Below are 21,873 nucleotides of genomic sequence, written 5' to 3' on the forward strand. Positions count from 1 at the left end.
CAACTGAGCTCAGAAGGTCTGTAGAGGTTCCTTCCAGGACTGCCTTTGAACACTGGATACCACACGTCATCAATCAATGTTTCCCCAAATTCCATCTTTCACACACCTGCAGTTTCTTTTTCTATATCTAAGAACCTCATTGAAATTTTGAAAAATATCATTTGTGGATACTTATAATAATCTCATTGACCTCAATCATGAAATCACACCTGTCACATACTGGGGAACATTGTCTTGGTGAAATGTTAGATTTGATCTTGCTGGCTTCCTTAGGACTAGACCTTAACCACCCAGTCATTCTGGTAAGGTTCTTATTATTTAACTAATTAACTAGTTAAGTTACATGACCTCTGGTGCAGTTATGGTATTTACCTCTCAGGTTAAAAAACCCTAATGGGAGAATCCATGGATTTGTTTGGGGACCAATGAAACAAGGGGTTAGCATTCTGGGAAAATAAAGATCCTGCCATTCTGTTCTTCCCTCTCCTGATCACAGGTTATTTATCCCAGGTTATGCTGTCAACTCTAGAACCTTGTGTAGTTGCTAGACTCACCAGGATACTTGAAATGCAAATGATTTTGTTTCCCTTGTGCTCTGAGTCATAAAACTCTTCAAGGGGAAGAGCCAAACCTTTTCTACACCTTGTATTTATTTCTTTATGCTGTTGATCATTGGTGTTTCCATGCACTGACAGACTGAATTTAAAATTCAGGGTTCTTAGGCCCTAGGTTCAATGGGAAAGAGCAATCTCCTTACTTCCATTGTCATATCTCCAGTGTCTAGCTAGCATGGTGCCCAGAAACCCTTGTAGGCACTCAGGAAATATTTGTGGAATGACTGAAAAAATACTTGTGTTGTTAGAAAGTATTATTTAAAAGCTCTGAAATGGTTGGCGGAAAAAAGAAGCATTTGAAATGCATTGCTGAAATCACTTCTAGTTGGGATGCGTGTGTCCCCATGTGGCATATGGAAACTTGAGGTGGGGCGTATGGAAGTAATTAAGTTAATACTAGAAGAAAGTGCATAAATTGATTAAGGCAGTGTGTACATCTTGAAATATTCAGCACACAAACCAATTTGCTCAGAATCATGGTGTTGCCTTGACTTGTCCAGTCCTCTCATGCGATTTCTCTCTGCTGCCCCTTGTTCAGGAAGGAAGTTGGCAGGGGCTGGGGGTGGGTTGGGGAGGGGGGGGGGATTGCAAACCCTGACTCACCAGACTAGGAGGAAGAGGGCAGATTCCAACCCCTCTCGCCAGTCATCTAATAGGCACCTCCAGTGCGCGAGAATTTCTTAGGTTCATGTCTTTTTGCACTTTCTTTGACAGTCAGAGGCTTCTTTTGTTGTTGGGATGAATTTTTCTTTTCCAAAAGCATCACCACCCACTGCCAATGCTCTGTGCAGAGCACATGCTTGCAATAAAGATAAATAAATGTGGGCCAGGAGACCTCCTCTTTGTCCTTTCCCTTCTGTTCCTGCTTCCTGATGCTTTGAACTCTGGGCACTTCTGCTCTTGCTGGCAGCTGTGGCTACCACGTAGGGCCATGGTGTGTTACTTGAGGGTGAGGAAATTCCTGGAGGTGGTTTTAGACTTTGCTTGGAGGAAATCAGCGGGTGTCACCATGTCCCCTAGAGTAACTGACGTTGCTATCTTTTTCTAGACTTTTTTTTAGTCATTCACTTGGTTTGGGGGGCATACTCTCCTCATCAGAAACCTTTTCAATTTCTGCTCCATAGTCCACCAATGTTCTGGGAGATCTTAATAGATGCACCATGATTTTTTTCCCCATGAAAACATAAGTTTGGGAAGTCCTGAGTGAAATTGATTTCTTTATTGTAAGACTTTTAATATGCTAATATGCATTATAAATCTCCAAGAAAGGAATAATACTTTAATATGTAGTTTTTCTTAATTTGAACCTGCTGGCTTTTTTTAAAAATGGAACATCATTATCATCTTTTGGGAAATGTTGATGTATATAAATTAGAGTTGTCAAACTTTTGTTTGTGTCAGAATTACTTGGGGCTTCTGTTAAAAATATAAATTCCTTGTTCCCCCCCCCCCCTTAACAACTAAATTAGAATCTCTTAGGTAAGACCTAAGAATGTGCACTTTTAATAAGAACCCAGCATTCTATCCTCTGTTTAATGTAACCACCCAGAATGCTTTTCATTCCCCAGAAACTGTGTGTTTCTTACCTCTCTGGTTTTATCCACACTGTTCTCTCCTCTGGATTCACCATCTTCTCTTGCATCCTTGATACCATGTCTTCTTCCATCAATTGAATGTAAGCCCCTTACAGTTATGGAATATGTCATATTCACTTGACTGTCTCAGCACTAATCCAGTCTTGGTGCCTTATAAGTTGTTGAATGGGTGGGTGGGAGGATGGATGGGTGGATGGATGGACGGATGGAAGGACAGGTGGAAAAATAATTTTTATAAAGTCCCAACATGTCTGTGTTGCTGATGATCAAAGCGAAGTTAAACAAATGTCTCTGAATCCCTTTAGTATCATCCTGGGTATTTTGTGTACCTTGCGTCCACAAAGCTTAATTTTCCCTGTTTTACTTTTCCAAGGTGAAATGTTAGGGCTCAGTAAAAACAACCACCATCCACCGTCACCCTGAGGGTCTTCATGAGCTTCCTGCTCACCTCTGTTATTTGCCCTCAGACCATATTTTTGCTATTTTTTGAAATAACTTATCTTCAGGAGCCACTTTCTTCGTTAGACTTCACTTCCTGCTCTTCTTCCTTCCCCCTATTCCAGCCTACTTTTTTTCTTTTTGATCTTTGTGCTGCTATGAGTCATCATTATCATGGAAATGATCAAGACACCTGTCAGGATAGAGTAAGAGAAGAATTCTCAGCAAACAGCAGACCCTGGGTGGATGAGAATTGGGGACTTCTGCTTAGCATTACAGCTTTGAACCCAAGGCATACTTCTGGGGAGTGGGAGGGGCTCCAACTTCGCCTCCTCCCCACTGTGATCCAAGGAAATAGAACAGGAAAATACTGACAGATGTGAAGGCTTCGCCCTTCATTAGGTATTAAAGGATATAAACAGCTGTTGATCAGTACCATTGAAATATGGAGGAAAGAAAAGCTTTCATCTGCTCCTAGATCCCAGGGTAACCAGGAGACCGGGGCTGTTTCAGAAGTTGAGCTTTCTCAGTTGGGGAAATACCAAACAGATGTGGCTCCCTTGTGAACCATAGTCTCCTGCACTTTCCCTTGATCCTCTCCAGCTTCCTTTGTTAAAAAGCCAACAGATGTCCCCATTAATGCTCCTAAGGTAGCAGTAACTTCAGAAGCAAGGCCATCTCCTCTTCGATTGTATCTCTGTCCACTTTTAGAGGTAATGACAGAAAATAGGAAGCCTACGAAGCCACAACCTTCCCCCCCCCCCCCCGTTATCTGTCTAATTACAATAATTTTTGTGTCCTAGCCCTCAGCTTCCCATTTTTCTATTATGTAATAGGATTCACTGTCTTAGATCTGACACTCAGAAAAAAAATGAGTAGAAAACTTAGAGCTCCCCCAACTCATGTTTTAAAAAAGTCTTTGAATGTGGAGCAATAAGAACATTTTTAAAAATAATTACATGATCTCACCTACCTCTATGGTTTTAGAATAAATGGGTGTCAGGGAAGGAAAGATCCGGGAAAGGAAGGGAAGGAGTGAGGAAGGGAACTCATATTTATTGAGCCTGCTAAGTGCCAGACACTATTAATCTTTCTTAATCCTTATAATAACTCAATGAATTAAATATCTCATTTTACCAATGAGCAAGCTGATATTTAAACAAGCTAAGGGGCTTTCCGGTTTTACAGCTAACAAGTCATTCACAAGTCAGCATTTTAGCTCAAGAGTGTCTGGCCAAAAATCTATGCCTTTGTCATCCACTACCATTCACAGTATGTATCATTATTTTGTAAATTTTCCTTCACATAACTAAAGACTTCAATGGTTTTAGGAGGTTGTCTAGGATGGAGAAAATGTCAGAAAACCCAGTTTTTGCTATAATTTTTAAAGAAACGACTTGGTTTTGTTTTTACTTGGTTTTGTTGTTGTTCACTCCTGTTTAACTAATTACCTCCAGCATGCCTGAGGGGTTTACTGCCACTCTAGCTGTTCCCACGTCGTCGCATCCCAAGATTGGGCAGAGGATGATGTAGCCCAAGAAAGGCTTTGTGAGCTCATGACGACCCCTTACTGCCATTTGGTCCTTCATTCATTCATTCATTCATTCATTCAGTAAACGTTTGTCGAGCACCTCCTTGGAAGCAGGTTCTATTTTAGGCACCAAGAGAGCAAACAGAGATCCTGTCCTTGGGCAGTCTCCCTAACGTCCAGAAGGTCTAGTTGCTCCAAATTGCTCTGCAGGTTCGCTAACATGAGTAGTTTGTTCAGCGGCCAAGGGCATAGTGGGAAGAGTTGCATCCCTCTGGCAACCTTTCTCATGAGACTACAGCTGAGTTTCATCCTCTCTCAGAATATTGTGGCAGGAAACACGAGACTAGAAAACTGTCCATAGAGATGAGCTTTTTAGCCATGGGCTGTCAGAGAACTGAGTTTGTAATGAGCCTTTAAATTGTAACTTTGCATTTTCTGTTGCATGTTTCCCTCGTGGTATTTTAATTTTGATAGAAATGTATATAATACTGGTAAGACAGAATGTACATCAACAACATAGGTTTCCAGTGTGGTAGACCCAACACTGGGCTTGTGTAGAGGCTTGGAGGAGGTCAGCTAGCTCTGCATTGCAGATGCTTCCGACACTGGTATGGCCTCTGAGCCAACATTTCTCTCTTAGTCAAATACAGATTATAATTCTGATCTCACAGGGCTGTTGTAAGGATTAAATGAGGCGGTGTGAGTAAAAACTCATGGCTCAGAGCCATCAGCACCCAGAAGAGGTGCTGAAAAACAAATGTGTTAGTCACCTCTCCGCATACATTTCTACATAGCTATTAACCAGAACTCATGTAGACCACTAAACGATTTCTGAACAACACCCCAGAAGAATAAAATGGGTTGTAAAAGACTCAACAAGATTTTTAAAAAATTAGCCGTCTTCATTGCTGAATCATCATGATGAGGTTATAAATCAGGTTTTCGTCACTCAGAGAGTTGGGGAAATTGTAATGTTCCTTTAGGAGCTAGACCAACTCCTGGTTTCAGGGATGAGCGCCTCACTCTTAAAGGAGAAAGCCTGGATGAATCTTCTTGCTTGCTTTTCAGAAGACTGAGTATTAAATCTGCTCGTGCCCAATGTCAAAGCAACAGTTTAGCTGGAGAAATGGGGAGAGGGCCCACTAGTCACCTCTAGGGCAAGCCACTCATTAAAATCAGTGTTGGGCAAGGTGACCTGGATTTGAGCTCTCAGGAGGATGGGAAACGCTGTCTCAGACAACTCCAGGCACGGAGCCCCCAAGGTAGCCCTGTGAACTGGCGAGTTTTTCCGAGGCTTTGAAAATGTGGTTTGCCTTTGGGATCTGATCAGCTGACTCCCTAAGAATTTACTAGTTGGGAGGGTATAATCATAAAGCTGCCATTTTCTGAACATGCACTCCCTAAACGCTTTAGCTGCATCATGTCATTTAATCTGTAAAACAGCACCGTTGAGGCAGGTCGTCTGATTTCCATTTCACAGATAGAAAAGAGTAAGTACCACGCGCAGGGTCACGCAGGCGCGGCCAGGACTCAGACCCGAGGCCACCCAGCTCCGCAGCTCCTGCCCGCCCCTCCTCCAGCATCTCGTGTCTGTGATGTTCTTGCCCCAGAATCAGCAGTTCTTCATCCTGCCTGTTGCCTCCAATGTTAAGTCCTCTCTAAGCAATGTGGTCAGCCAAACCCATCAGTCACAGCAAGGGACGTGGAAAGGGACAGGCCCTTCATCCGAGGCAAATTGTACAGGGCCCTTACGGACAGCAACTCTGAGGTTCTGCTTTTTTACATCTTGCCGCTGTAGATTCTGATGCTATTCACATTTGTCCAGTTGTCTGTTCATAGAAAACATGCAGAGACAGCTGAATCCCACCCCCACCAGCTACTGGAGAATTGATGGTCTACTGTGATGACCACAATTCCCCGCCCCCACCTTGTTAACCCAATGCCTCAGTGACTTGGTGGCTGAGTTCATCAGAACAGTGTTAAATAACCACCCCCACTCAACAGATCCCAAGAGATACCTCTGAGACATGGTGAGGGCGTCCATGTGCTAAGAAGCAGAGAGGAAGGGGAGTGGAGACAGGGAGCCCAGATGAGGCTGCCCTGCAGGTTAAGGCTGATTACCTGCTGTCCGGACCTGCACTGAGTTCTCCATTACCTGTGCAATGTAACTTTAATGGGCCACATCTCAGGTGACAGGTTGTTACATCTCAGCATCAGCTGGGCAGGGACGTGCGATATGTGATATCCCGTGGAAAGCAGAGATAAAAGCAAAGGCTGTGATGGGTGGGGGAAGGGCACCTGCTGCTCTTACTCAGTTGGTGGCTGTAGACGTGGGGCCCATCCTCAGCCCAGGGAGGCTGCATTGCGGGCGTCAGTGCTGCGTGGAGAGGCATCGCCAAATGTGAGGGATGTGGAAACGTATCCAGAAGCCTGGAAGTGCAACGGAATGAAGAAAGAGGACTAAACCAGAACTCTTGCCCAGACCAGAATATGGAGTTGGACAGACCATTGTATAGGGTGTCCCAAAATTCACGCCAGATTTGAATTTTGCGTGAGCATTAACAACAACAATAACAAAAAATAAAAGCCAAATTTAATTGGTTTATTGAATCAGATTCTAATATCTGATGCCCTTTGATTTCAATCCCTTCAATTTGATAAGCATTACCAAGTACCAATTATGGCCCAGGAGCAGGGACAATGAAGACCAATGAAGACCTCGGCTTTGTGTATGTGCCCGAAAAGCTGTGGAGGCCATTTACCCGATGTGCTATTCCATACATAACCCTATACTGTATACTTTATGAATCAATAAAAAATTTACAGTTTTTAATTATAAACCTGTGTTTTCTATCAAAATTACTTCTTGTGTGACTTTTGGGACACCCTATATAAGCCACTTGAAGTAGGGGTGATGTCCCCAAGAGCACACGGGAGTTGTCACTGATGTCCCAACCAAGTTCTCACGAGAGCACAGGTTTTTGTTTTCTGAGCAGAGCGTATCAGCAGGGCCCTGATACCATAGCCTTTTCACTCTGCTTCCCTGCTAGCTAGAGCGTCTAGGTCAGCTGTGGGCAAACTACGGCCCGCGGGCTGGATCCGGCCCGTTTGAAATGAATAAAACTATTGAAAAAAAAGACCGTACCCTTTTATGTAATGATGTTTACTTTAAATTTATATTAGTTCACACAAACACTCCATCCATGCTTTTGTTCCGGCCCACCGGTCCAGTTTAAGAACCCATTGTGGCCCTCGAGTCAAAAAGTTTGCCCACCCCTGGTAGATACTGAAATAACATCATTTTGAAAAGAGGCCACATGGTTCACCTGCCCTAGACTTCCATATGTAGAAAGTGGTTCACAAGCTTTTCCTCTAAAACACCTGCAAGGCCTCTGAAGATGCTTTCCTGGTGCTTTATCTTGAAAATTCATGTTAAATTCATATTCTAAATGATAATTCTATCCATGTGTTCTGTCACATAATTATTCCTTCCCTTAAGTCTTTATCTAGTAAAGTGGGTGCTCTGGGAAGATAAGCCAGTTTGGGAAGGAGGGGTGGTAGCAAGAAACAGAAGTTTAGTCCAAGACCTGACTTTGATTCCCAGTTACCAACTTCTACTAGCAAGTTTTCAGACTCTCTAACCCGGTTGCTTGTCTATAAAATGCATGTCAAAGTATTTATTTCACAGGATTGTCACTAATCCTACATAATAAAGAGCTAATATGCTAATTAAACCGAACAGCACAACGATTGTCTGGATGACGACCTTCCGGACGAAGCCTGGGCTGCGAGGGCTGAGCTCCTTGCACGAATTTCGTTCACCAGGCCTCTAGTCTATAATAATAAAAGTGTAATGTGCTAATTAGACAGGACATCCTTCTGGACAACCTTCCAGACGAAGCTGGGGCTGCGAGGGAAGTCCGGGACCCCGGTGCCTGCTCAGGTGCCTGCTGGTGGCCAGAGGGAAGCCGGTGCCTGCAGCCGGGAGAAGGAAGGCCTACTCTTGCACTATTTTTGTGCATTGGGCCTCTAGTATAAAATAACATGCTACATTTAAACACTTAGCACAAGTTGGGTATGCGTCCAATGTTAGCTCTCTCAATATCACATAGTACCATGAAGAAATAGACTGGTCAGATGAGAAAGGAAAGAACCTGGGATGAAAATCCATCATTACATGAAACACTTGGCTATGGAGTTGATAATACATATTCCTTCATCTTTGCTACATTTTATGGAAGCAGCAGAGGAAAAGGTAAACGTTCATGGGATGAGATTAACTGTGTGGCCTTGACCGCCAGAACCAGGAACGGGTCCACAATAGACCTGCAGGTGTTTCACAGGGAAAGCCCAAGGCCCGCACATGGCCTGCACGAAGCCAGTTCCACCTTCTCGTTTCTGCCACGGGATGTAGCACCCAGCCTAACGCTGCGCTGAGAGGACACATGGCGAGTGAATCACCACTGTGCACGTGTGAATTGATCCACCGGTTCCATAGGTCATATGCAGAACAGGTGTGCTCCCGGAAATTGGAGGCCGTTCAATTTTTTGTCATTTGGCTACGATTTTCATTTCTCAGAGAGAGTTCAATAAAGAAAGATTGGCAAAGGATCCCTTCATATGTGAATACCTCTTTAATGAAATGATGTGGAGTACAAACTGAAGTTGTTAGCTGTGACTCAGGAAAAGGAAAAATCTTTCTTCAAAGGAAGCAATAGGTTTTCGGTGTTTTGGCATCATCCAGCCCAGGATCCCAGGGCTGGAGAGCAGGGATGATGCAGGGAGGAAACTCCAGCCGGTAGTCAGGTGTTTATTTTGTTGCCCACCACCGTGTCATACTCTCCAGAATCTGCCAGCAGGGAAAGGCTCCTTGGCTTCCGGTGCGGCTGCAGTGAGGAAGCCTCTCCTCCCCCCCTCACCCCCTCTCCCCACCTCCCACCCCCCCGCCTGTGGGCAGCACCATGGAGTGTCAGCATCGGAGGACCCCCAGCAATTATTTGTGGATGACGTCACCTTTAGCATCACCTGATTGCCTGACCCAGCCAGGGCCTCCTCCCATGGCCAGCAGGGGCAGAGTGAAGAAAACTGTTGGAGATTGAGGACTTCCCTGCTATGGCCCTCAGCTAAATCGTTTCTATTTGGCCATCCCACGTGGGAAAGAAGAAGCCTGCGGCTGAGAGTGTCTGTCTTTCTGTGCCATGGAAGAGAAACATGAGCAAGTATGTTAATTACGGGCACCAAGTCCCGTGGGAAACCATCTGTAGGCATTAACTATTGGATGGCTTTATTTTTGTTTTCCAAAAATAGGTTTCAGGCAAGGGCTCGTCTTCAGTGCAGGTTCAAAGCTGTTCCTCTCCTGCGGGCTGTGTGGTCTCGGCCACCCCGGAACCTCTCTGAGCCCGTCTCCTGCCCTGGAAAGTGGGGGTAGTAATGATAATGGCCACTTTGAGAGGCTGTGAGAATTAAGTGTCATGATGCATAGAAAGCTCTTAGTGAGTTCCCGGCAGCGGATTAAGTGCTGAATATATTTGAGCTTTATTTCCTTTCCACAGGGATGAGGAAGGGAAGACCTCTGATTTATTGCAGCTTGTAGTGCTCGATTACATAGAATTTCTCCAGCAGTATTCTCTGCACATTTTTTCCCCCAATTGAAGTAAAAATTGAGGAAAGCGACTGATTGTGTCATAATTACAGTAGCTATCTTGGAAAAATAACTTCCATGTCCATTAGAATCTCAGCTAATAATCAAAACTTTAACACCAGCTAAAAGCAACAGGTTTACTTTTTCTGTAAGGAAGGCAGCAGTTGCAAAGTTTAAAATACACGAATAATAATGTTCATTATCGTGTTTTCCTATTCTGGGCTGAGCAGTGTGCCAAGTTCTTTATGTGTGTGTTTGCTAATCCTCACAGCAGCGCTGGCTGGCCATTCTTATTATCCCTGTTTTCACAGGAGGAAACTGAGACACGTTTCTCCCCCCAAAGGGTGGGGAGAACCGAAAGGGACACTGGGATGGTGAAGCAATCCGGTGGAACCCAGAGCACAAACCACTACACCCAGGACTAGACACACAAAGGAGGAGACGGCACCCTGAGCCTGGGAGCCAGGGCTGCTCAGCAGCTGGGAGCACAGAGGAGAGGCTGAATCTGAAGGAGAGAGAGGCGGAGAAACTGGGCTCTGCTCCCCCCTAAGCTCCTGCCAATGCTTCCCATTGCTTTGGGCAAAGGATCCTGGGAAATGTATGTTGCAGAGGAAGGGTAGGGAATGGACCTGAGAGCTGGTAGAGAAACGACTGGCATATGAAGAACACAGATCAATAAAAATGTATAATTTCTGGTAGTGATGAGCTCTAAGAAGACAATTAAAATTGGGAAAGGGAATCAGGATGCTGTAAGGTTTTTTTTTAATCCTCACCTGAGGATATGTTCATTGCTTTGAGAGAGAAAAACATTGATGTGAGAAACATCAGTTGGCCGCCTCCCATACTTGCCCTGACCTGGGATCGAGCCTGCAACCCAGGGATTAGAATGGGAGGATGCTCCAGCCAACTGAGCCACCCGGCCAGGTGGGATGCTATAAGATTTAAATGAGATAGATGTAGAACAGAGGTTCTCATTTTATTTTTGCTCCTCAAACTCCTTCATACTAAAAAAAATACTGAAAATCTCAAAAATCTTTTTTTAAACAGGGGTTATATCTATCAACAGTTACCATATTAGAAATTAAAACTATAAATATTTTTAAGTATTACTAATTAATTCATTGAAAAGATATTAATAAACCCATCACAAAGTAACATAAACATAATTTTTAATAAAAAAAAACTATATTGCCGAAACCAGTTTGGCTCAGTGGATAGAGCATCGGCCTGCGGACTGAAAGGTCCCAGGTTCGATTCCGGTCAAGGGCATGTACCTGGGTTGCGGGCATATCCCCAGTAGGAGATGTGCAAGAGGCAGCTGATCGATGTTTCTCTCTCATCGATGTTTCTAACTCTCTATCTCTCTACCTTCCTCTCTGTAAAAAATCAATAAAATATTAAAAAAAAAACTATATTTCCCAAAGCAAACAAAAAACTGAGGACAAGAATGGCATTGTTTTGGTTTCTGAAAATCTTTTTAATGTCAGGTTTAATAGAAAACACCTGGATTCTCTTATGTGCTTCTGAATTTCAATCTATTGTGATATGTGTTTTAAGTTTGAGTCTGGGTTTATTTAGACATGTCATTGGAAAGGAGAGGACTTTGTGCACCCCTGAAAGGACTCCCAAGACTCCCTAAAATACTCTTGAGGCCTACTGCTGTAGATACAGCAATGGGGAGGCCAGTCCTAGGCACCTAGTAGTCACTTGGCATTTCTGGTTGAATAAACACAAATTAAGATCGCATTGAGGGTTTCACAGTGTCCCTGTGATAAATGGTGACATTGGTGAGACCGTGGCAGTAGAAACCAGTTAGACGACACTGCTGTTAGGGCCCCACTGATCAGTTGGACACATGCTTTGTGGTGTTTACCCAGTGGTACTGATGGCTTTTAACCTCAGTGTTCATGTCACGCAGTTTCCTTCGCACAGACTTTTGTAGGACCACCAAAAGATGCTAATTAGTGTTTGAAAAAATGCACCCTCTGATTTCCTTAGCACTATGTTCACACTAACCCCATGAGCTCATTCAGACTACACGCTTAACTGAGAGTCCTTGATGTGCACATAGGAAGTATTTTAAAATTTGGATGGGATTACTGTAATATAGTTGTTCTGCCATACAGTAGAGTGTGGTAGACCACCACCAGTTATTTAACTTGCAAATGATATGCAACAGTATTCAAGTTTAGGACAGCTTCCTATCTGGGTCAGAAAGGTTATGCGTTTCTTTTCACCATCAATTGATATATATTCCTATAGGATATCATAGCCAAGACCTAAGTCATGTTGTAAGGTAGCTATTATTAGAAAGAAATTGAATGAATAATTTAGAAAGTATCGGTCCATTTGGAATATCTGTGTCCCTGCTCTTTATATCAGCAGAGGTAGTTTAATTCAGCGTTTACCGAGTCTCACGACAAGGCCACTGTGATGGAGACAACCACCAGGCAGCTTTAGACGGGCTTGTCCACATTCCTGCAACCTGCAAATGGGCAGATAGGAGCTACTGTCTGTGGACAGACTAGTTTTTGAATGGGGTTTATAAAACATCTCTGCTAAATGACACATGTCTTTACTGTGGGTGTTGGGGGCAAACTTCACACCTACTTTTTGTCATGTCTAGCTTTGCCTTTAAGCACTTATTGTAAAAACATTGTCTATTGTTCATTGTCTACAATAGCTGAGGTGCTTTACAGAGCTCAGTTACTTTTCACAACCTTTTTAGAACGGGTTTTTGTTTTGACCCCTTTTCCAAATGAGGAAACGGCATCTCAGAAAGGCATAGGTCACTCGGCTTCTGAAGGCCTAGCTCTTTCCGACATCCTTGTGTTTTTCACTACGGCTGCAAACCCCTGTGACTCTAGGCACGTGCACGCATACCTTCTCATAAACTCATAGACAAACAGGTTCAAAGACTGAGAGAGGCAGGATCAAAAGGATAATTTGAAGCAGAAAGGGTGTCAGAGGTCTTTGCAGGAGAAATCCTGCCTGGATGAAATAAGATATTTCAAGTCATGCCGTGTTCCTTTCTCATTGTGCCTTCAATACTGTGCGTTGATTTTGACTCGTGGTCTGTGGAAACTGGGGAAGACTGGTACCAGTGGGACAAACTCCCTTAATAAGATGGGACAGATGGCTCAATGGCATTTTCATGCGTGGTGAGGGCTGATGGTGTGTGTGTGTGTGTGTGTGTGTGTGTGTGTGTGTGTGTCTTTTAAAGATAAAAATCTCACTGGCGAGGAAGAAAAGGAGGGAAAAAATGAACAAGTGTATGAGAGGATGCCAACTAGCCTTGTCTAGCACCCCGTAGATTCGCATTGAACCGATGAGCAGACCCATGTTACTCAGCGCCTTCCCTGTAACCCTCAGACCCTGCGACGCTGTCGCCTTCCCTTCTCACTCTCTGGCCTCTTAACCCTTTTTCTCCTGGGTTATTTTCTTCCAAGGAGACATGGGTCAGAAGGTTGCCGTGAGCTCTTAATAAGATAATACAGTGAGCGTGATATGTATAAAGTGTTTGGTAAATATCAGCTACCATGATCACTAACAATATCTTCAATACTGTGTTATTTCTGCAAAGTAGGTGCTATGTTGTCTCCCATATGGGAAGCTGCACCAATAAGTTATTGGTAATAAACATACCAATAAGTTATTGAGGTCCCCAAACAAAGACCTTGGAGGCCCCAAGCCCCTCGACAGACAGGGCAGAGGCAGCTTTCTGGGCTTGAGCCGTGGTTTCTCAGTCACCCCTCGGAAAATTGACACTTTGGGGCCCATGAAATATTTGTAGTCTTAAACATGTTGACTCTTATAATAGCCATGACCGTGGCGGCCCTTATCAGTCTGTGGTGACTCACCAGGGGGCTGATTGGACTCTGTTGTTTCAGGTGCCACAGGTGTACATTTCACCACCTGCGGCCCCTGGCCCCGGCCGGGCTACCCAGCAGCTGCCCGTTGAGGGGGTCCATGGGGCACTCCGTCAGCTCAGGAAAAAAAACAAGCCAAAGTGGCGCTCAAGGTTTTCAAATAAAATAGCGGAGCCTTTTCCAAAACAATTTGAAAAGGGGATGTTAGCAAAATGAACCTTTTATTCATTATTTATGCGTATATTTCAGAGAGGAAGGGAGAGAGATAGAGATAGAAACATCAATGATGAGAGAGAATTATTGATTGGCTGCCTCCTGCACGCCCATACTGGGGATCGAGCCCAGGTATGTGCCCTGACTGGGAATTGAACCATGACCTCCTGGTGATGCTCAACCACTGAGCCATGCTGGCCGAGCAAAGTGAACCTTTTAAATTACCCAATAAATAGGTCCATAAGGATAGATTTCTTTAAAAAGCTAGATTTCACCAATCCAGCAGTAGAAGTTCTGAAGCCAGACTCAACCTCAGGCGGGTGCAATGCTTTCAGTGGGGAGCAAGTGAGGCTCCTAGACTCGGGCAGGAATGGGCTCCAACTCCAGTTCTCTTCCAGCTGCTAGTGCCCTAATTTACTGCTCAGGTTTTTTCTAAGGTTAATGCTTGGCTCCATCGCCCAAGCTGAAGCGGTGGTGAAAGGCTGAGCGACTGAGTGTGGTGCAGCCCCTTCCTTAAAAGAATTTTTACCCTGGCCCATAGCTCAGTTGGTTAGAGTGTCATCCTAATACACCAAGGTTGGGGGTTTGATCCCTGGTCAGGATACATACAAGAATCGACCAATGAATGCATAGATGGGTAGAACAACAAACCAATGTTTCTCTCTCTCTCTCTCCCCCTCCCTCTCTTTCTCTAATATATGTACATAAGAATTCTCAGTGCTCTTGACTGTACAGTCACTGTTATTGTGTCTGTGAATGTGACTTCTAAAAGGTAAACAGTGACTGGCTTGCATCACAATGTCTTAATGCTATAGCAACTAAATAAGAAAAGCAAAAATGCACCTGGCATATTCTAGGAGGGACCATGGAGAGGCCCCTGCTCATCTCACCCAGCAGGCCTTCACTTAAGAAAAGAAAGAGCAACACAGCTTCTAGACGTCTTTTTGTTTTCAGTAGGATTTAGCGAAGTTGTTATCCCATGCTTTCAGAAGAAGGCTCCAGACTAAAAATACAGCAATACACTTTTTAAAATGACACAATAAAAAACTGAAAGTCTCCTTTTTTCTTTGGAGATAAGCAGTTTCAGATACAAGACAGGCAGCTGTGTCCATAAGGATGGCTCTCGCTTGTATAGCACAGCTCACTGCTCATAAATAATGCGTTTGACACGTGTAAGATGCTTCAGTGAATCTCGAATGCAAGAGCTCTACTGACAGTGTCATGCAGTTGCAGGAAGATGCTTATCAGAAATGACTGGGTGTTCTTTTTAATGCACAGCAAACGGATCATACTCATCGATGATCAGTAAATGCCGGGAGCCGGTCCATCCTTGCTGTTTCAAGGGACCTGGCATATATGGCATATGGTTCTTAATATATTTGCTCACCTTCTTGGCGCTGTGTTTTAACCAAGGTCACCTCTCCGAGAAAGGTTGAATCCCCAGGTAGGGATTTTCCCCTGAAGTTAGGGAGGGAATAAAACCCCTCAAGTAAGTGCCAGGCGGGTAATTAATCCCTTTAACTACGAACAATCATGCTTAAACTACATAACCTTTTCTCCCTGGAATGGAGATAAGAAACGCCCTAACCTTTGTAATAGAGATTGATAGGATTGAATCAACTGGTATAAATACAGTTGTAACAAGACAGAAATACACAGAACTCAGAACAAGACAGCAAGAGACAGAACTCAGACAGGGCTTGGAAGACAGGACCAAGAGAGACAGAGCCTAGGCACAGAACCTACACAGAACGTTCTCTAGAGACAGAAGAACTTCGCTGGAGAGAGCATGCCGGAGGATCCTGGACAGGGACTGGCCTCGGAGCCTAGAGACAGAGCCTAGTGGGAGAACATGGCAAGGGATCCTGGACTGAACCTGACTACAGAAATTGGCAAGAGAACCTGACTAGAACCTGGTGACTGAACCTGACTGGAGTACCTGGACAGAACCTCTCTGGAGAGCCTAAGCAGAACCTCTCTGGAGATCGAGACCAGAACTTGGCTGGAGATCCTGGCTGGAGATCCTGGCTAGGCTGCTGATCAACTGAACGCTGTCTCCGTGTCATTCCTTCTTCGCCGACTCCGTCTACACCTTTGGGAACCCCTGGACCTGCTGGGGTTGGACCCCGGCAAGTAAATAAATAGATCTCATATAAATAAACACATTTGGTAACAGGGCCATGGCCCCTTCACTGTGTCCGGTGAGGTGGGGTCTGTGTCTCCCTGCTGTCAGTGAGGACCAGAACTCATCAAAAAGGACTAAAGCCATCAAATACCTTTACAATTATATGATAGCCCCAAGTGAAGTCAGACTTTTGATCTCAAAACAATCTCATCTTTTCGTAGTGTAGTCTTTGATATTCTAAGAGGTTCTTAATGCCAGGAGGGGCACAAACCTTTCGCTCATTCTTCACCAAGCAGAGAGTCAGTTCCTTAAAAAGTATAAATCAGATCTGTTCATTCTCTGCTTAAAAAACCACAAGATCTTCTCTCTACTGAAAAATATCCTAAACTCTTCCCTTGGCCGGCTGCCCCCTTTGTGAGCAGGTCCCTGGCTACTTCTCTGACCTCTGAGGGCACCATTGCCCTTGGCCCTGGACTCCAGCCATCCTAAGCCTTCTTGATGCTTCTCAAACAACCCTCCCCACACACATCCCAGCTAGTCTTTCCTCCGCTTCCCACCTCTAGGCCTTTGCCCTGCTGTTCCTTATGTTGGTAGCCCTCCCTCTGGGCTTTTGCATATCTGGCTCCTTCTTGTTATCCAGGTCTCAGCTCACAGTTGACCTCCTTGGAGGGGACTTTTCTATCCATTTGCTATAATGTGACATAGATCCCTTTGGTTTATCTCACGTCATCCTGTTCAATTTCCTTAATATTATCTCCATTCAGAAATTTTGGTCTTGTTCCTTTATTCATTTATGTTAGTTAACAGGGTTAAGAGAACTGGTAAATCCTAATAAAAATTTTTAAAACTGAAAATTATCATCATAAATCTGAAAGAATACCTTTTTTTATGGGCATGATTGCCTGAAAGAAGTTGCCTAATTCGGTGCACATTTACTTACCATGTGCCCAGTATGGGAGGAACTTTGGGAGGCCAACCAGACAGTTGGCAAATATTTACTGAATGTTTCACGTGCCAGACAGTGTGCCAGCTTGCGGAGGGATACGGTGCTAAACAAAACAAGCATGACTTCTGCTCACAAACTTACAATCAAATACAAAGAATGGGAGCCCCCTGAGTGCAGGAACCGCTCCAAATCTGTGCTGCAGCCCGTGCCTAGAGCAGTGCCTGGCACAGTACCTGTGAAAGCTGGTGAGTGAACAAGTGGAATAAATCATTACAGGTGTGTTTGGCAGAGGAAAATGCAGTGCACCAAATATACAAAATACAAACAAACACACACACAAATACTCCCAAACGCTCTCTCTCTCTCTCTCTCCCCCTCTCCCCCCCCTCTCTCTCTCTCTATCTCTCTATCTCTCTATCTCTCTCTCTATAACCGAGGGCGCTCAGAAGTGATCTTTCAGCTGAGACCAGAGGGTGAGTGAGATTCAGCAAGGAGGAAAGGGTAGGGTAGGGAGGCGGTCTGTGCAGAAGACAGAGCAACCTGTGCAAAGGCTCTGAGGTGAGAGAATTGGGCCTGTCTGAAGGATTGAAGGCCAGTGTGAGTGCTGCGCAGTGAGCGAGGCAGGAGGGACACAGGGGTTCGCAGGCCTGGGAGACCAGGCCATGGGTGTCCGTAGAAGAACTCTGGGCCTTATTCTATGGTCATAAGGAGCCTCTGAAAGCAGCTGAGTGGCATGGCAAGACTTGCATGTGTAAAGGATTCCTCTGGCTATAGATTGGGGAGGGGCAAGGATGGATGCATGGAGACCAGCGGGGAGCCCATTGCTGTGGCCCAGGGAAGGGGTGGGGAGAGCTTAAATCAAGTGTGGAGAGATTTAGGTGGATGAGAGAGGGCGAATCAGTGATGGGACATATGGGGGTAGAGCAGGGAACAGAGAATGTAAAGAATAACACCTTGGTTTCCCGTTGGAGCGACTGAGTTCGAGCCCTTTACCAAGGTCGGGGGAGTGGTGGTTTGCATGAACTGATTTTGAGGTGCCTCTGAACCTTCCCAGTAGGATTATGGGTCTGGCAAGTAGATATACAGGTCTGGGACTCAGAAAATAGGTGGGTCACATGAAGGACACTGAAGCCATAGGTGTGGCTGAAATCACTGAAAGAGGGACTTTAAAGTATAAAGAGGAAGGCTAGGACAGAACCCTGAGGGACACCACATTTACCTGGTAGTAGACAGGCAGAGCAGGGGGTCTGTTGGTGAAGGAGTTTGAGAAGTCAGTTTGGAGGAAATCCAGGTGTCCAGGAGCAGAGGGAAGAGAGTGCTACAGAGCGTAGGTGTTCAAAGGTTAAGTAAGATGAGCCCAGAAATGACAGGCACATGAGAGGTCAACCTGCCGAGGGGCAGGGAGAAGTCCAGGAGAGGCAAACACAGTTAACGGCAGCACCGTCCTCCCAGAGTTCCTATTCCATCTACATCAGTGCCTATCAGAGCCCACCCAGCTCCCGGGTCCTCGTTCCAAAGCAGAGCGTGTCCGTCTGTGGCTGGAGGAGCAGCTGGAAGCTGCCCTGCATCTTCAGAGAGGGTGAGTGAGGGCTGCGGGCCTGGACCTCTCAGCTCCATTTCCATCCCCTCAGGTTGCTGGGTCACATTTCCTGCTCTTGTTTTCTTCCACCAAATTGCCCATGTTGGCTTATGCTCACTCAAGTAGTTCTCTCTTTGTTCAACCAAAATGCCTTGGGTAAGCCAAGAGCCCTTTGACTGGCAGGTAAGAAGTTGCTTGACCTCTGCAGGCTCTCTTAGAGGTTGCCCTTGGCAGTGATTCAGTGGCTTAGCGGGTTTACTGCTATCGTCTGCAACTCCTAAACCATAAATTAAGAATCCCATGCGCCTTCCACAGGCACTGAAAGGCTTCTTTCTGCCCTATAAATCACGGGGATTCTAAAGGCCCTGACAACGCACAGGGCACCCTCCCGCAGTTGTTCCGCTTCCAGGAATTCATTCAGACTTGATGAACTGGAAGGGTGGAGATGGGCTCTGCAGGCTCATTTTTGGGGTCCTTGGCAAGAAGTGAGAGACATACTTCTCTCTTTTTTAAAATTTGTTTTTAAAATGCATTTTTATTGATTTCAGAGAGGAAGGGAGAGAGAGAGAGAAACATCAATGATGAGAATCATTGATGGGATGCCTCCTGCATGCCCCACACTGGGGATCAAGCCCACAACTTATCCCCTGACCAGGAATCGAACTCTGACCTCCTGGTTCATAGGTTGATGCTCAACCACTGAGCCACTCCCAGCCGAGTGGCATACTTTTTTTTTTAAGGCAGAAGTCACGAGGTTGGTTTATCTCAGAGACATTTTGCATCTCTGATTTTTGTGACAATAAATGAAGTTTGTACTCCCATTTTCACTGAACATCTGACACCGATTTCACCTCTGAGTGGCTTATGTCATGGCTGCCTCTCAGGTTAGAATCATCTTTCTGCCCAATGTGGGTGAAGGTAAAAGCTATAGCAAGAGACAGACATGGTGGAGAATGTGTGTGGAGTCAGAAAAGAGGGCACATGGGGACTGAAGCAATTTCTGATTTAAAATTTGGGAAAAGCCTGGTTGAAAATCAGCAAGTCTGCTTTAGAAAACAATTTCCTGAAAGGGAAATATTGATCTTTATTAAGATCTGAGAGAAGAAAAAAGGGTGTTTCTGAATCCATTCCCTGGCGTCACTCTCCATCTTCCAGGTGAACCGCGAGTCCAGTGTCATTGGGAAATGTTCTGTGTTTTTAGCAAAGGTTGGGAACAGCTTTCTCTCTCCTCTTCCTACTTCCCCCGATCCGGATGCCTTCCTTTGACCTCCCTTTTCCTGCACTAGAGGGCATGGAATTGAGAGGGCAGAAGAAGATCCTCCAGGGACACTGGCTAATGCACAGTTTGGAATCAAACCCCACCCTCATTTAAAAGTTGGAAACTCTGCCCTGGTGGGAGTTGCTCAGTGGTTAGATCATTGGCCCATGCACCTAAGGGTCATGGGTTCAATTCCTGGTCAAGAGCACATACCTGGGTTGCAGGTTCGATCGCTGGCCCTGGTTGGGGCATGTGCGGGAGGCAGCCAATCGATGTGTCTCTCTCTCATCTGTCTCTCTGTCTCACCTCTCTTCCCCTCCCCCGTCCCTCCCTTCTACTTTCTCTTGAAAAATCAATGGAAACTATACCCTCCAGTGAGTATTAACAAAACAAACAGGAAGGTTGGGAATGCTGCATTTCCAATACTGTTTTTGGGTAGTAGGAGATGAAATGAGAAGACTTCGGGGTCTTCTCAATTGCTAACACTCTATTAATGAAAGGATTGTCAATGGCACTACAGTTGGCCCTCTATATCTGGGTTCCAATTCAACCAACCACGACTGGAAAAGATTCAGGAAATTGTGTAGTTAGGCCTATGACGGTAGTGTCTGTACTGAACACACACGCAAGCTTTTTTTTCCTTGTCATTATTTCCTAAACAACACAGTACAACAACTACTTACATAGCATTTACGTTGTATTGGGTATTATAAGTAATCTAGAGGTTAAAGTTTACAGTGCGACGTGCATAGGTTACATGCAGATACAGTGCCACTTTACATAAAGGATTCGAGCATCCTTATATTTTAGTATCCGCATGGGGACCTGGAACCAATGCTCTGTGGATACTGAGGGACGATGGTGCCTGCTCTGAGGGTGTGCCAGGTCAGGGTATGCGACCCTGGCTGGGGTTCAGTTCAGTTCAAACGAGACCTACTGCTGACTGCCATGTGCTGGGCCTGGGGGGAGTCACTGCCGGGCACAGGAAGAGCAGCCCACAGAGCTCCCTGCCCTTGGCTTGCCATCTCACAGTGAAGAGACAAGCTTTACCCAGATAACCAAAGTAAATGAGCTTTTTCAGGATACAGACTATGCTAATATAGCATATCGGAGGGCAATAATGGTGTGATGGAGTTACTATGCAGGAGAGAAAATTTAGTTCGCAGGAAGAAATCTTACAGAATTGCAGGAGGAGGAGAGTCCTATCGGGCTGGGTGATCAAAATGAGCCTCATAGAGATGACGAGAAGTAAAACCTCAGATCCCCCGCTCTTTCCTGTGGCCACCGTAGTAACAGGCTGCCTCCCTCTAAATCCGCGGTCGCCAACCGGTGGCCCGGGGACCACTGGTGGTCCGTGAGGTCCGAAAGGCTGGCGACCGCTGCTTCTAACTCTCTCTCTCAGCTGTGCAAGGTGGTTCTTTCCGGAAAGTGACAGCTGACTGCCTGATGTGTTTTGCTCTTGTGTTGGATGCTGGACTGTTTCTAACGTTACCTTTTTTTTCCAGGCTGGTGCTCGTCTCTCCCAGCCCTGAAAGGTTTATTTAGCTCAGCTCTAAGCTGCCTGGCGCTGAGATGCCCGAAAACTCAGCTCATCAATTCTGTGTGTGACACCTCAGCCCTGTACCCAAGGGAGTTTGGGGCAAGTTTGGGGGAATTTGGGCGTGTTTCAGGTCTCTTGGTGCATGGAGCTGTGTTGATCCCTCATGCTGCTCTGTTGTGTACAGTTTTAAATGGGAAAAGCATGGCTTTACTGACCTTTTCCGAACAAATAGTTTTATTTAAGGCTGCTTGGTGTCCTTTGGAAAAGAATGTTCTTTCTCTTCTTCCTCTGGGGCTGCCTCAAGAGTTTTCCATTTCAAAATCACACCTCCCCAGTCACGGGACTCCACCACTCAAAACACAGACGAGAAGGGGAGAGGGCAGCCAATGAGGGTGGGGAGGGGACAGCTATCTGGGTTTCACTGGTTTGCAAGAAAGATTGACATCAGAAGTCCTCCTGCTCCTTCCAGGGTAGTCAGTGCCCTGGAGGTCCAGCTCTCCTCTCCAAGGGAAGACTTGTCTTTC

The 21,873-nt window shown here is 45.3% G+C and overlaps 1 protein-coding gene across 9 annotated transcripts in view; it reads left to right on the forward strand.

Annotated features, from left to right (window-relative positions):
* The window catches only part of MOB3B (MOB kinase activator 3B), a 184,518-nt gene that overhangs the window by 65,807 nt on the left and 96,838 nt on the right, over nt 1-21,873 (forward strand). For 6 of the 9 annotated variants that reach the window (XM_059656508.1, XM_059656505.1, XM_059656503.1 and 3 more), the window contains one exon: nt 21,315-21,754. The exons of the other annotated variants lie outside the window; for them this stretch is intronic. In XM_059656508.1, coding sequence (XP_059512491.1) covers nt 21,315-21,739 — 425 coding nt within the window. In that variant the 3' untranslated portion in view covers nt 21,740-21,754. Of the gene's footprint in view, nt 1-21,314; nt 21,755-21,873 lie in introns of those variants that run through there. 9 annotated transcript variants of the gene reach the window in all.

Source organism: Myotis daubentonii, chromosome 11 (assembly GCF_963259705.1).
Source record: "Myotis daubentonii chromosome 11, mMyoDau2.1, whole genome shotgun sequence".
Taxonomy (NCBI): domain Eukaryota; kingdom Metazoa; phylum Chordata; class Mammalia; order Chiroptera; family Vespertilionidae; genus Myotis; species Myotis daubentonii.